Here is a 15,363-nt window from a genome sequence, read left to right as displayed (position 1 = left end):
AGAATGTGCAAACTTAACACAGACTCGGGGAGAAACTGCAATCTCCACACAGACATGGGGAGAATGCGCACACTCCACACAGACACGGGGAAATGTGCAAACTCCACACGGACACGTGGAGATTGTGCAAACTCCACACAGACATGGGGAGATTGTGCAAACCCCACGCAGACACGGGGAGAAAGTGCATCCTTCACACAGACACGGGGAGAATTTGCAAACACCACACAGACAGGGGGAGAATGTGCAAACTCAACGCAAACACGGCGAGAATGTGCAAACTCCACGCAGACACGAGGAGAATGTGCAAACACCACACGGACCCGGGAAGATTCTTCAAACTCCACACAGACACGGGGAGAATGGGCAAACTCAACACAGGCACGGGGAGAATGTGCAAACTCCACACAGACACGGGGAGAATGCGCAAACTCCACACAGACACGGGGAGAATGTGCAAACTCCACACAGACACGGGGAGAAGGTGAAAACTTTACACAGACTAGGGGAGAAAGTGCAATCTCCACTCAGGCATGGGGAGATTGGTCAAACTCAGCACAGGCATGGGGAGAATGTGCAACCTCCACGCAGACATGGGGAGAATGCGCAAACCCCACACAGTCACGGGGAGAATGTGCAAACTCCACACAGACACAGGGAGAATGTGCAAACTCCACACAGACACGGGGAGAATGTGCAAACTCCACACAGACATGGGGAGAATTTGCAAACTCCACACAGACACGGCGAGAATTTGCAAACTCCACAGACACACAGGGAGAATGCGCAACTCCACACAGACGCGGGGAGAATGTGCAAACTCCACACAGACACGGGGAGAATGTGCAAACACCACAGAGACACGGGGAGAATGTGCAAACTCCACATGGACACGGGGAGAATGTGCAAAATCAACACAGACACGGGGAGAATGTGCAAACACCTCGCAGATCCGGGGAGAATGTGCAAACTCAACACAGACACGGGCAGAATGTGCAAACTCCACAGAGACACGGGGAGAATGTGCAAACTCCACACGGACACGGGGAGATTGTGCAAACTCAACACAGACACGGGGAGAATGTGCAAACTCCACACAGACATGGGGAGAATTTGCAAACTCCACACAGACACGGCGAGAATTTGCAAACTCCACAGACACACAGGGAGAATGCGCAACTCCACACAGACGCGGGCAGAATGTGCAAACTCCACACAGTCACGGGGAGAATGTGCAAACACCACACAGACACGGGGAGAATGTGCAAACTCCACATGGACACGGGGAGAATGAGCAAACACCACACAGACACGGGGAGAATGTGCAAACTCAACACAGACACGGGGAGAATGTGCAAACTCCACACAGACACGGGGAGAATGTGCAAACTCCACACAGACACGGGGAGAATGCGCAAACTCCACACAGACACGGGGAGAATCTGCAAACTCGACACAGACACGGGGAGAAGGTGCAAACTCAACACAGACACGGGAAGAATGTGCAAACTCCACACAGACATGGGGAGAATGTGCAAAGTACACACAGGCATGGGGAGAATGTGCAAAGTCCACACAGACACAGGGAGAATGTGCAAACTCCACACACACACGGGGAGAATGTGCAAACTCCACATGGACACGGGGAGAATTTGCAAACTCCACACAGACAAGGGGAGATTGTGCAACCTCCACGCAGACATGGGGAGATTGTGCAAACCCCATGCAGACACGGGGAGAAAGTGTAACTTTCACACAGACACAGGGAGAATTTGCAAACACCACACAGACAGGGGGAGAATGTGCAAACTCAACGCAAACACGGAGAGAATGTGCAAACTCCACGCAGACACGAGGAGAATGTGCAAACAACACACGGAGCCGGGAAGATTGTGCAAACTCCACACAGACACGGGGAGAATGGGCAAACTCAACACAGGCACGGGGAAAATGTGCAAAGACCTCACAGATACGGGGAGAATGTGCAAACTCAACACAGACACGGCGAGAATGTGCAAACTCCACACAGACACAGGGAGAATGTGCAATCTCCACACGGACACGGGAGATTGTGCAAACTCAACACAGACATGGGAAGAATGTGCAAACTCCACACAGACATGGGGAGAATGTGCAAAGTCCACACAGACACAGGGAGAATGTGCAAACTCCACACACACACACGGGGAGAATGTGCAAACTCCACACAGACAGGGGGCGAATGTGTAAACCCCACGCAGACCCGGGGAGAAACTGCAAACTCCACACAGACATGTGGAGAATGTGCAAACTTAACACAGACTCGGGGAGAAACTGCAATCTCCACACAGACATGGGGAGAATGCGCACACTCCACACAGACACGGGGAAATGTGCAAACTCCACACGGACACGTGGAGATTGTGCAAACTCCACACAGACATGGGGAGATTGTGCAAACCCCACGCAGACACGGGGAGAAAGTGCATCCTTCACACAGACACGGGGAGAATTTGCAAACACCACACAGACAGGGGGAGAATGTGCAAACTCAACGCAAACAGGGAGAGAATGTGCAAACTCCACGCAGACACGAGGAGAATGTGCAAACACCACACGGATCCGGGTAGATTCTTCAAACTCCACACAGACACGGGGAGAATGGGCAAACTCAACACAGGCACGGGGAGAATGTGCAAACTCCACACAGACACGGGGAGAATGCGCAAACTCCACACAGACACGGGGAGAATGTGCAAACTCCACACAGACACGGGGAGAAGGTGAAAACTTTACACAGACTAGGGGAGAAAGTGCAATCTCCACTCAGGCATGGGGAGATTGGTCAAACTCAGCACAGGCATGGGGAGAATGTGCAACCTCCACGCAGACATGGGGAGAATGCGCAAACCCCACACAGTCACGGGGAGAATGTGCAAACTCCACACAGACACAGGGAGAATGTGCAAACTCCACACAGACACGGGGAGAATGTGCAAACTCCACACAGACATGGGGAGAATTTGCAAACTCCACACAGACACGGCGAGAATTTGCAAACTCCACAGACACACAGGGAGAATGCGCAACTCCACACAGACGCGGGGAGAATGTGCAAACTCCACACAGACACGGGGAGAATGTGCAAACACCACAGAGACACGGGGAGAATGTGCAAACTCCACATGGACACGGGGAGAATGTGCAAAATCAACACAGACACGGGGAGAATGTGCAAACACCTCGCAGATCCGGGGAGAATGTGCAAACTCAACACAGACACGGGCAGAATGTGCAAACTCCACAGAGACACGGGGAGAATGTGCAAACTCCACACGGACACGGGGAGATTGTGCAAACTCAACACAGACACGGGGAGAATGTGCAAACTCCACACAGACATGGGGAGAATTTGCAAACTCCACACAGACACGGCGAGAATTTGCAAACTCCACAGACACACAGGGAGAATGCGCAACTCCACACAGACGCGGGCAGAATGTGCAAACTCCACACAGTCACGGGGAGAATGTGCAAACACCACACAGACACGGGGAGAATGTGCAAACTCCACATGGACACGGGGAGAATGAGCAAACACCACACAGACACGGGGAGAATGTGCAAACTCAACACAGACACGGGGAGAATGTGCAAACTCCACACAGACACGGGGAGAATGTGCAAACTCCACACAGACACGGGGAGAATGCGCAAACTCCACACAGACACGGGGAGAATCTGCAAACTCGACACAGACACGGGGAGAAGGTGCAAACTCAACACAGACACGGGAAGAATGTGCAAACTCCACACAGACATGGGGAGAATGTGCAAAGTACACACAGGCATGGGGAGAATGTGCAAAGTCCACACAGACACAGGGAGAATGTGCAAACTCCACACACACACGGGGAGAATGTGCAAACTCCACATGGACACGGGGAGAATTTGCAAACTCCACACAGACAAGGGGAGATTGTGCAACCTCCACGCAGACATGGGGAGATTGTGCAAACCCCATGCAGACACGGGGAGAAAGTGTAACTTTCACACAGACACAGGGAGAATTTGCAAACACCACACAGACAGGGGGAGAATGTGCAAACTCAACGCAAACACGGAGAGAATGTGCAAACTCCACGCAGACACGAGGAGAATGTGCAAACAACACACGGAGCCGGGAAGATTGTGCAAACTCCACACAGACACGGGGAGAATGGGCAAACTCAACACAGGCACGGGGAAAATGTGCAAACACCTCACAGATACGGGGAGAATGTGCAAACTCAACACAGACACGGCGAGAATGTGCAAACTCCACACAGACACGGGGAGAATGTGCAATCTCCACACGGACACGGGAGATTGTGCAAACTCAACACAGACATGGGAAGAATGTGCAAACTCCACACAGACATGGGGAGAATGTGCAAAGTCCACACAGACACAGGGAGAATGTGCAAACTCCACACACACACACGGGGAGAATGTGCAAACTCCACACAGACAGGGGGCGAATGTGTAAACCCCACGCAGACCCGGGGAGAAACTGCAAACTCCACACAGACATGTGGAGAATGTGCAAACTTAACACAGACTCGGGGAGAAACTGCAATCTCCACACAGACATGGGGAGAATGCGCAAACTCCACACAGACACGGGGAAATGTGCAAACTCCACACGGACACGGGGAGAATGTGCAAACTCCACACAGACATGGGGAGATTGTGCAAACCCCACGCAGACACGGGGAGAAAGTGCATCCTTCACACAGACACGGGGAGAATTTGCAAACACCACACAGACAGGGGGAGAATGTGCAAACTCAACGCAAACACGGAGAGAATGTGCAAACTCCACGCAGACACGAGGAGAATGTGCAAACACCACACGGACGCGGGAAGATTCTTCAAACTCCACACAGACACGGGGAGAATGGGCAAACTCAACACAGGCACGGGGAGAATGTGCAAACTCCACACAGACACGGGGAGAATGCGCAAACTCCACACAGACACGGGGAGAATGTGCAAACTCCACACAGACACGGGGAGAAGGTGAAAACTTTACACAGACTAGGGGAGAAAGTGCAATCTCCACTCAGGCATGGGGAGATTGGTCAAACTCAACACAGGCATGGGGAGAATGTGCAAACTCCTCACAGACACGGGGAGAATGCGCAAACCCCACACAGTCACGGGGAGAATGTGCAAACTCCACACAGACACAGGGAGAATGTGCAAACTCCACACAGACACGGGGAGAATGTGCAAACTCCACACAGACATGGGGAGAATTTGCAAATTCCACACAGACACGGCGAGAATTTGCAAACTCCACAGACACACAGGGAGAATGCGCAACTCCACACAGACGCGGGGAGAATGTGCAAACTCCACACAGACACGGGGAGAATGTGCAAACACCACACAGACACGGGGAGAATGTGCAAACTCAACACAGACACGGGGAGAATGTGCAAACTCCACGCAGACACGGGGAGAATGTGCAAACTCCACACAGACACGGGGAGAATGCGCAAACTCCACACAGACACGGGGAGAATGTGCAAACTCGACACAGACACGGGGAGAAGGTGCAAACTCAACACAGACACGGGAAGGATGTGCAAACTCCACACAGACATGGGGAGAATGTGCAAAGTCCACACAGGCATGGGGAGAATGTGCAAAGTCCACACAGACACAGGGAGAATGTGCAAACTCCACACACACACGGGGAGAATGTGCAAACTCCACATGGACACGGGGAGAATTTGCAAACACCACACAGACAAGGGGAGATTGTGCAACCTCCACGCAGACATGGGGAGATTGTGCAAACCCCATGCAGACACGGGGAGAAAGTGCAACTTTCACGCAGACACACGGAGAATTTGCAAACACCACCCAGACAGGGGGAGAATGTGCAAACTCCACGCAGACACGAGGAGAATGTGCAAACAACACACGGAGCCGGGAAGATTGTGCAAACTCCACACAGACACGGGGAGAATGGGCAAACTCAACACAGGCACGGGGAGAATGTGCAAACACCTCACAGATACGGGGAGAATGTGCAAACTCAACACAGACACGGCGAGAATGTGCAAACTCCACACAGACACGGGGAGAATGTGCAAACACCTCACAGATCCGGGGAGAATTTGCAAACTCAACACAGACACGGGCAGAATGTGCAAACTCAGCACAGACACGGGGAGAATGTGCAAACTCCACACGGACACGGGGAGATTGTGCAAACTCAACACAGACACGGGAAGAATGTGCAAACTCCACACAGACATGGGGAGAATTTGCAAACTCCACACAGACACGGCGAGAATTTGCAAACTCCACAGACACACAGGGAGAATGCGCAACTCCACACAGACGCGGGCAGAATGTGCAAACTCCACATGGACACGGGGAGAATGTGCAAACTCAACACAGACACGGGGAGAATGTGCAAACTCCACACAGACACGGGGAGAATGTGCAAACTCCACACAGACACGGGGAGTATGCGCAAACTCCACACAGACACGGGGAGAATGTGCAAACTCGACACAGACACAGGGAGAAGGTGCAAACTCCACACAGACACGGGAAGAAACTGAAAACACCTCACAGATACGGGGAGAATGTGCAAACTCCACACGGACACGGGAGATTGTGCAAACTCAACACAGGCACGGGGAGAATGTGCAAACTCCACAGACACACGGGGAGAAAGTGCAAACTTAACACAGACTCGGGGAGAAAGTGCAATCTCCACACAGACATGGGGAGAATGCGCAATCTCCATTCAGACACGGGGCGAATGTGCAAACTCCACACAGACACAGGGAGAATGCACAAACTCCACACAGACACGGAGCAAATGTGCAAACTCCACACACATACGGGGAGAATGTGCAAACTCCACACAGACACGGGGAGAATGTGCAAACCCCACGCAGACACGGGGAGAAAGTGCAAACTCCACACAGACACGGGGAGAATGTGCAAACTCCACACAGACAGGTGGAGAATGTGCAAACCCCACACAGACACGGGGAGAAAGTGCAAACTTCACACAGACACGGGGAGAATGTGCAAACTCCACACAGACAAGGGGAGAATGTGCAACCTCCACACAGACACAGGGAGAATGCGCAAACTCCACACAGTCACGGGGAGAATGTGCAAACTCCACACAGACACAGGGAGAATGTGTAAACCCCACACAGACACGGGGATAATGTGCAAAATCCACACAGGCACAGGGAGAATGAGCAAACACCACACGTACTCGGGGAGAATGCGCAAACGCCACACAGACACGGGGAGAATGTGCAAACACCTCACAGATCCGGGGAGAATGGGCAAACTCAACACAGGCACGGCTAGAATGTGTAAACTCCACACAGACACGGTGAGTATGCGCAAACTCCACACAGACACGGGGGGAATGTGCAAACTCCACACAGACACGGGGAGAAGGTGCAAACTTAACACAGACTAGGGGAGAAAGTGCAATCTCCACTCAGGCATGGGGAGAAAGTGCAAACTCCACACAGACATGGAGAGATTCGGCAAACTCAACACAGGCATGGGGAGAATGTGCAAACTCCTCACAGACACGGGGAGAATGCGCAAACTCCACACAGTCACGGGGAGAAAGTGGATACTCCACATAGACACAGGGAGAATGAGCAAACACCACACGAACTTGGGGAGAACGCGCAAACGCCACACAGACACGGGGAGAATGTGCAAACACCTGACAGATCCGGGGAGAATGTGCAAACTCAACACAGACACGGGGAGAATGTGCAAACTCCACACAGACATGGGGAGAATTTGCAAACTCCACACAGACACGGCGAGAATTTGCAAACTCCACAGACACACAGGGAGAATGCGCAACTCCACACAGACGCGGGCAGAAAGTGCAAACTCCACACAGACACGGGGAGAATTTGCAAACTCCACACAGACACGGGGAGAATGGGCAAACTCAACACAGGCACGGGGAGAATGTGCAAACTCCACGCAGAGACGTGGAGAATGTGCAAATCAACACAGACATGGTGAGAATGTGCAACCTCCACACAGACACGGAGAGAATGTGCAAAAAACCTCACAGATACGGGGAGAAAGTGCAAACTCAATACAGACACGGGGAGAATGTGCAAACTCCACACCGACACTGGGAGAATGTGCAAACTCCACATGGACACGGGGAGAATGTGCAAACTCCACACAGACAAGGGGAGAATGTGCAACCTCCACACAGACAGAGGGAGAATGAGTAAACTCCACACGAACACGGGGAGAATGTGCAAACGCCACACAGACACGGGGAGAATGTGCAAAAAACCTCACAGATACGGGGAGAAAGTGCAAACTCAATACAGACACAGGGAGAATGTGCATACTCCACACAGACACGGGGAGAATGTGCAAACTCCACACAGCCACGGAGAAAATGTGTAAACTCCACAGAGACACGGGGAGAAGGTGCAAACTAAACACAGACTCCGGGAGAAAGTGTAATCTCCACACAGATAAGGGGAGAATGCGCAAACTCCACACAGACACAGGGAGAATGTGCAAACTCCACACAGACACGGGGAGACTGTGCAAACTCCACACAGACACGGGGAGAATATGCAAACTCCACATGGACACGGGGAGAATGTGCAAACTCCACACAGACAAGGGGAGATTGTGCAACCTCCACACAGACATGGGGAGATTGTGCAAACCCCACGCAGACACAGGGATAAAGTGCAACTTTCACACAGACACAGGGAGAATTTGCAAACTCCACGCAGACACGAGGAGAATGTGCAAACAACACACGGTGCCGGGAAGATTGTGCAAACTCCACACAGACACGGGGAGAATGGGCAAACTCAACACAGGCACGGCGAGAATGTGCAAACTCCACACAGACACGGGGAGAATGTGCAAACACCTCACAGATACGGGGAGAATGTGCAAACTCCACACAGACAGGGGGAGAATGTGTAAACCCCACGCAGACCCGGGGAGAAAGTGCAATCTCCACACAGACACGGGGAGAATGTGCAAACTTAACACAGACTCGGGGAGAAACTGCAATCTCCACACAGACATGGGGAGAATGCGCAAACTCCACACAGACACGGGGAAATGTGCAATCTCCACACGGACACGGGAGATTGTGCAAACTCAACACAGACATGGGGAGAATGCGCAAACTCAACACAGGCATGGGGAGAATGTGCAAAGTCCACACAGACACAGGGAGAATGTGCAAACTCCACACACACACGGGGAGAATGTGCAAACTCCACACAGACATGGGGAGATTGTGCAAACCCCACGCAGACATGGGGAGAAAGTGAAACCTTCACACAGACACGGGGAGAATTTGCAAAGACCACACAGACAGGGGGAGAATGTGCAAACACCACACGGACCCGGGAAGATTGTGCAAACTCCACACAGACAGGGGAGAATGGGCGAACTCAACACAGGCACGGGGAGAATGTGTAAACTCCACACAGACACGGGGAGAATGCGCAAACCCCACACAGACACGGGTGGGGAATGTGCAAACTCCACACAGACACGGGGAGAAGGTGAAAACTTAACACAGACTAGGGGAGAAAGTGCACTCTCCACTCAGGCATGGGGAGAAAGTGCAAACTCCACACAGACATGGGGAGATTGGGCAAACTCAACACAGGCATGGGGAGAATGTGCAAACTCCTCACAGACACGGGGAGAATGCGCAAACTCCACACAGTCACGGGGGGAATGTGCAAACTCCACACAGACACAGGGAGAATGTGCAAACTCCACACAGACACGGGAAGGAAGTGGATACTCCACACAGGCACAGGGAGAATGAGCAAACACCACACGAACTTGGGGAGAATGCGCAAACGCCACACAGATCCGGGGAGAATGTGCAAACTCAACACAGACACGGGCAGAATGTGCAAACTCCACACAGACACGGGGAGAATGTGCAAACTCCACACAGACATGGGGAGAATTCGCAAACTCCACACAGACACGGCGAGAATTTGCAAACTCCACAGACACACAGGGAGAATGCGCAACTCCACACAGACCCGGGCAGAAAGTGCAAACTCCACACAGACACGGGGAGAATGTGCAAACACCACACAGACACGGGGAGAATTTGCAAACTCCACACAGACACGGGGAGAATGGGCAAACTCAACACAGACATGGGGAGAATGTGCAAATTCCACGCAGATACTTGGAGAATGTGCAAACGCAACACAGACAGAGGGAGAATGTGCAAACTCCACATAGACACGGGCAGAATGTGCAAACTCCACACAGACACGGGGAGAAAGTGCAAACTCCACACAGACACGGGGAGAATGTGCAAACTCCACACAGCCCCGGAGAAAATGTGTAAACTCCACAGAGACACGGGGAGAAGGTGCAAACTAAACACAGACTCCGGGAGAAAGTGTAATCTCCACACAGACATGGGGAGAATGTGCAAACTCCACACAGACATAGGGAGAATGTGCAAACTCCACACAGACACGGGGAGAATGTGCAAACTCAATACGGACACGGGGAGAATGTGCAAACTCCACACAGACACGGGGAGAATGTGCAAACTCCACACAGACACGGGGAGAATGTGCAAACTCCACACAGACAAGGGGAGATTGTGCAACCTCCACACAGACATGGGGAGATTATGCAAACCCCACGCAGACACGGTGAGAAAGTGCAACTTTCACAAAGACACAGGGAGAATTTGCAAACACCACACAGACAAGGGGAGATTGTGCAATCTCCACACAAACATGGGGAGATTGTGCAAACCCCACGCAGACACGGGGAGAAAGTGCAACTTTCACACAGACACAGGGCGAATTTGCAAACACCACACAGACAGGGGGAGTATGTGCAAACTCAACGCAAACACGGAGAGAATGTGCAAACTCAACGCAGACACGAGGAGAATGTGCAAACAACACACGGAGCCGGGAAGATTGTGCAAACTCCACACAGACACGGGGAGAATGGGCAAACTTCACACAGACACGGGGAGAATGTGCAAACACCTCACAGATACGGGGAGAATGTGCAAACTCCACACAGACAAGGGGACATTGTGCAACCTCCACACAGACATGGGGAGATTGTGCAAACCCCACGCAGACACGGGGAGAAAGTGCAACTTTCACACAGACACAGGGAGAATTTGCAAACACCACACAGACAGGGGGAGAATGGGCAAACTCAACGCAAACACGGAGAGAATGTGCAAACTCCACACAGACACGAGGAGAATGTGCAAACACCTCACAGATAAGGGGAGAATGTGCAAACTCAACACAGACACGGGGAGAATGTGCAATCTCCACACGGACACGGGAGATTGTGCAAACTCAACACAGACATGGGGAGAATGTGCAAACTCCACACAGACACGGGGAGAATGTGCAAACACCTCACAGATAAGGGGAGAATGTGCAAACTCAACACAGACACGGCGAGAATGTACAAACTCCACACAGACACGGGGAGAATGTGCAATCTCCACACGGACACGGGAGATTGTGCAAACTCCACACAGACACGGGAAGAATGTGCAAACTCCACACAGACATGGGGAGAATGCGCAAACTTAACACAGGCATGGGGAGAATGTGCAAAGTCCACACAGAACCAGGGAGAAATGCAAACTCCACACACACATGGGGAGAATGTGCAAACTCCACGCAGACAGGGGGAGAATGTGTAAACCCCACGCAGACCCGGGGAGAAAGTGCAAACTCCACACAGACTCGGGGAGAATCTGCAATCTCCACACAGACATGGGGAGAATGCGCAAACTCCACACAGACACGGGGAAATGTGCAAACTCCACACGGACACGTGGAGATTGTGCAAACTCCACACAGACATGGGGAGATTGTGCAAACCCTACGCAGACACGGGGAGAAAGTGCATCCTTCACACAGACACGGGGAGAATTTGCAAACACCACACAGACAGGGGGAGAATGTGCAGACTCAACACAAACACGGGGAGAATGTGTAAACTCCACACAGACACGGCGAGAATGCGCAAACTCCACACAGACACGGGGAGAATGTGCAAACTACACACAGACACGGGGAGAATGTGCAAACTTAACACAGACTAGGGGAGAAAGTGCAATCTCCACTCAGGCATGGGGAGAAAGTGCAAACTCCACACAGACATGGGGAGATTGGGCAAACTCAACACAGGCATGGGGAGAATGTGCAAACTCCTCACAGACATGGGGAGAATGCACAAACTCCACACAGTCACGGGGAGAATGTGCAAACTCCACACAGACACAGGGAGAATGTGCAAACTCCACACAGACACGGGAAGAAAGTGGATACTCCACACAGGCACAGGGAGAATGAGCACGACACGAACTCGGGGAGAATGCGCAAACGCCACACAGACACGGGGAGAATGTGCAAACACCTCACAGATCCGGGGAGAATGTGCAAACTCAACACAGACACGGGCAGAATGTGCAAACTCCACACAGACACGGGGAGAATGTGCAAACTCCACATGGACACGGGGAGATTGTGCAAACTCAACACAGACACGGGGAGAATGTGCAAACTCCACATGGACACGGGGAGAATGTGCAAACTCAACACAGACACGGGGAGAATGTGCAAACTCCACACAGACACGGGGAGAATGTGCAAACTCCACACAGACACGGGGAGTATGCGCAAACTCCACACAGACACGGGGAGAATGTGCAAACTCGACACAGACACAGGGAGAAGGTGCAAACTCCACACAGACACGGGAAGAAACTGAAAACTCCACACAGACACGGGGAGAATGTGCAAACACCTCACAGATACGGGGAGAATGTGCAAACTCCACACAGACACGGGGAGAATGTGCAAACTCCACACGGACACGGGAGATTGTGCAAACTCAACACAGGCACGGGGAGAATGTGCAAACTCCACAGACACACGGGGAGAAAGTGCAAACTTAACACAGACTCGGGGAGAAAGTGCAATCTCCACACAGACATGGGGAGAATGCGCAATCTCCATACAGACACGGGGCGAATGTGCAAACTCCACACAGACACAGGGAGAATGCACAAACTCCACACAGACACGGAGCAAATGTGCAAACTCCACACACATACGGGGAGAATGTGCAAACTCCACACAGACACGGGGAGAATGTGCAAACCCCACGCAGACACGGGGAGAAAGTGCAAACTCCACACAGACACGGGGAGAATGTGCAAACTCCACACAGACAGGTGGAGAATGTGCAAACCCCACACAGACACGGGGAGAAAGTGCAAACTTCACACAGACACGGGGAGAATGTGCAAACTCCACACAGACAAGGGGAGAATGTGCAACCTCCACACAGACACAGGGAGAATGCGCAAACTCCACACAGTCACGGGATGAATGTGCAAACTCCACACAGACACAGGGAGAATGTGTAAACCCCACACAGACACGGGGATAATGTGCAAAATCCACACAGGCACAGGGAGAATGAGCAAACACCACACGTACTCGGGGAGAATGCGCAAACGCCACACAGACACGGGGAGAATGTGCAAACACCTCACAGATCCGGGGAGAATGGGCAAACTCAACACAGGCACGGCTAGAATCTGTAAACTCCACACAGACACGGTGAGTATGCGCAAACTCCACACAGACACGGGGGGAATGTGCAAACTCCACACAGACACGGGGAGAAGGTGCAAACTTAACACAGACTAGGGGAGAAAGTGCAATCTCCACTCAGGCATGGGGAGAAAGTGCAAACTCCACACAGACATGGAGAGATTCGGCAAACTCAACACAGGCATGGGGAGAATGTGCAAACTCCTCACAGACACGGGGAGAATGCGCAAACTCCACACAGTCACGGGGAGAAAGTGGATACTCCACAGAGACACAGGGAGAATGAGCAAACACCACACGAACTTGGGGAGAATGCGCAAACGCCACACAGACACGGGGAGAATGTGCAAACACCTGACAGATCCGGGGAGAATGTGCAAACTCAACACAGACACGGGGAGAATGTGCAAACTCCACACAGACATGGGGAGAATTTGCAAACTCCACACAGACACGGCGAGAATTTGCAAACTCCACAGACACACAGGGAGAATGCGCAACTCCACACAGACGCGGGGAGAATGTGCAAACTCCACACAGACACGGGGAGAATTTGCAAACTCCACACAGACACGGGGAGAATGGGCAAACTCAACACAGGCACGGGGAGAATGTGCAAACTCCACGCAGAGACGTGGAGAATGTGCAAATCAACACAGACATGGTGAGAATGTGCAACCTCCACACAGACACGGAGAGAATGTGCAAAAAACCTCACAGATACGGGGAGAAAGTGCAAACTCAATACAGACACGGGGAGAATGTGCAAACTCCACACAGACACTGGGAGAATGTGCAAACTCCACATGGACACGGGGAGAATGTGCAAACTCCACACAGACAAGGGGAGAATGTGCAACCTCCACACAGACAGAGGGAGAATGAGTAAACTCCACACGAACACGGGGAGAATGTGCAAACGCCACACAGACACGGGGAGAATGTGCAAAAAACCTCACAGATACGGGGAGAAAGTGCAAACTCAATACAGACACAGGGAGAATGTGCAAACTCCACACAGACACGGGGAGAATGTGCAAACTCCACACAGCCACGGAGAAAATGTGTAAACTCCACAGAGACACGGGGAGAAGGTGCAAACTAAACACAGACTCCGGGAGAAAGTGTAATCTCCACACAGATAAGGGGAGAATGCGCAAACTCCACACAGACACAGGGAGAATGTGTAAACTCCACACAGACGCGGGGAGACTGTGCAAACTCCACACAGACACGGGGAGAATATGCAAACTCCACATGGACACGGGGAGAATGTGCAAACTCCACACAGACAAGGGGAGATTGTGCAACCTCCACACAGACATGGGGAGATTGTGCAAACCCCACGCAGACACAGGGATAAAGTGCAACTTTCACACAGACACAGGGAGAATTTGCAAACTCCACGCAGACACGAGGAGAATGTGCAAACAACACACGGTGCCGGGAAGATTGTGCAAACTCCACACAGACACGGGGAGAATGGGCAAACTCAACACAGGCACGGCGAGAATGTGCAAACTCCACACAGACACGGGGAGAATGTGCAAACACCTCACAGATACGGGGAGAATGTGCAAACTCCACACAGACAGGGGGAGAATGTGTAAACCCCACGCAGACCCGGGGAGAAAGCGCAAACTCCACACAGACACGGGGAGAATGTGCAAACTTAACACAG

General features: G+C 52.1%; 2 protein-coding genes across 2 annotated transcripts in view; both read left to right on the top strand.

Moving 5' to 3' along the window:
* LOC148140878 (H-2 class I histocompatibility antigen, alpha chain-like) overlaps positions 1-15,363 on the top strand; it is a 450,761-nt gene that overhangs the window by 168,046 nt on the left and 267,352 nt on the right. The window lies entirely within an intron of this gene.
* LOC148140888 (uncharacterized) overlaps positions 1-15,363 on the top strand; it is a 132,173-nt gene that overhangs the window by 75,139 nt on the left and 41,671 nt on the right. The window contains exons 6-13 of the mRNA XM_087979781.1: positions 1,200-1,354; positions 2,780-3,448; positions 3,480-3,632; positions 3,798-3,925; positions 6,384-6,504; positions 8,545-8,697; positions 10,436-10,675; positions 12,515-12,677. Coding sequence (XP_087835907.1) covers positions 1,200-1,354; positions 2,780-3,448; positions 3,480-3,632; positions 3,798-3,925; positions 6,384-6,504; positions 8,545-8,697; positions 10,436-10,675; positions 12,515-12,677 — 1,782 coding nt within the window. The remainder of the gene's footprint in view (positions 1-1,199; positions 1,355-2,779; positions 3,449-3,479; positions 3,633-3,797; positions 3,926-6,383; positions 6,505-8,544; positions 8,698-10,435; positions 10,676-12,514; positions 12,678-15,363) is intronic.

The sequence above is a fragment of the Chiloscyllium plagiosum genome, unplaced genomic scaffold (genome assembly GCF_037043375.1).
Source record: "Chiloscyllium plagiosum isolate Xiang-an unplaced genomic scaffold, Cpla_swu_hap1 HiC_scaffold_35, whole genome shotgun sequence".
NCBI lineage: Eukaryota > Metazoa > Chordata > Chondrichthyes > Orectolobiformes > Hemiscylliidae > Chiloscyllium > Chiloscyllium plagiosum.
The sequence above is the reverse complement of the archived record's forward strand: the minus strand, read 5'-3'. Positions and strand labels throughout refer to the sequence as shown.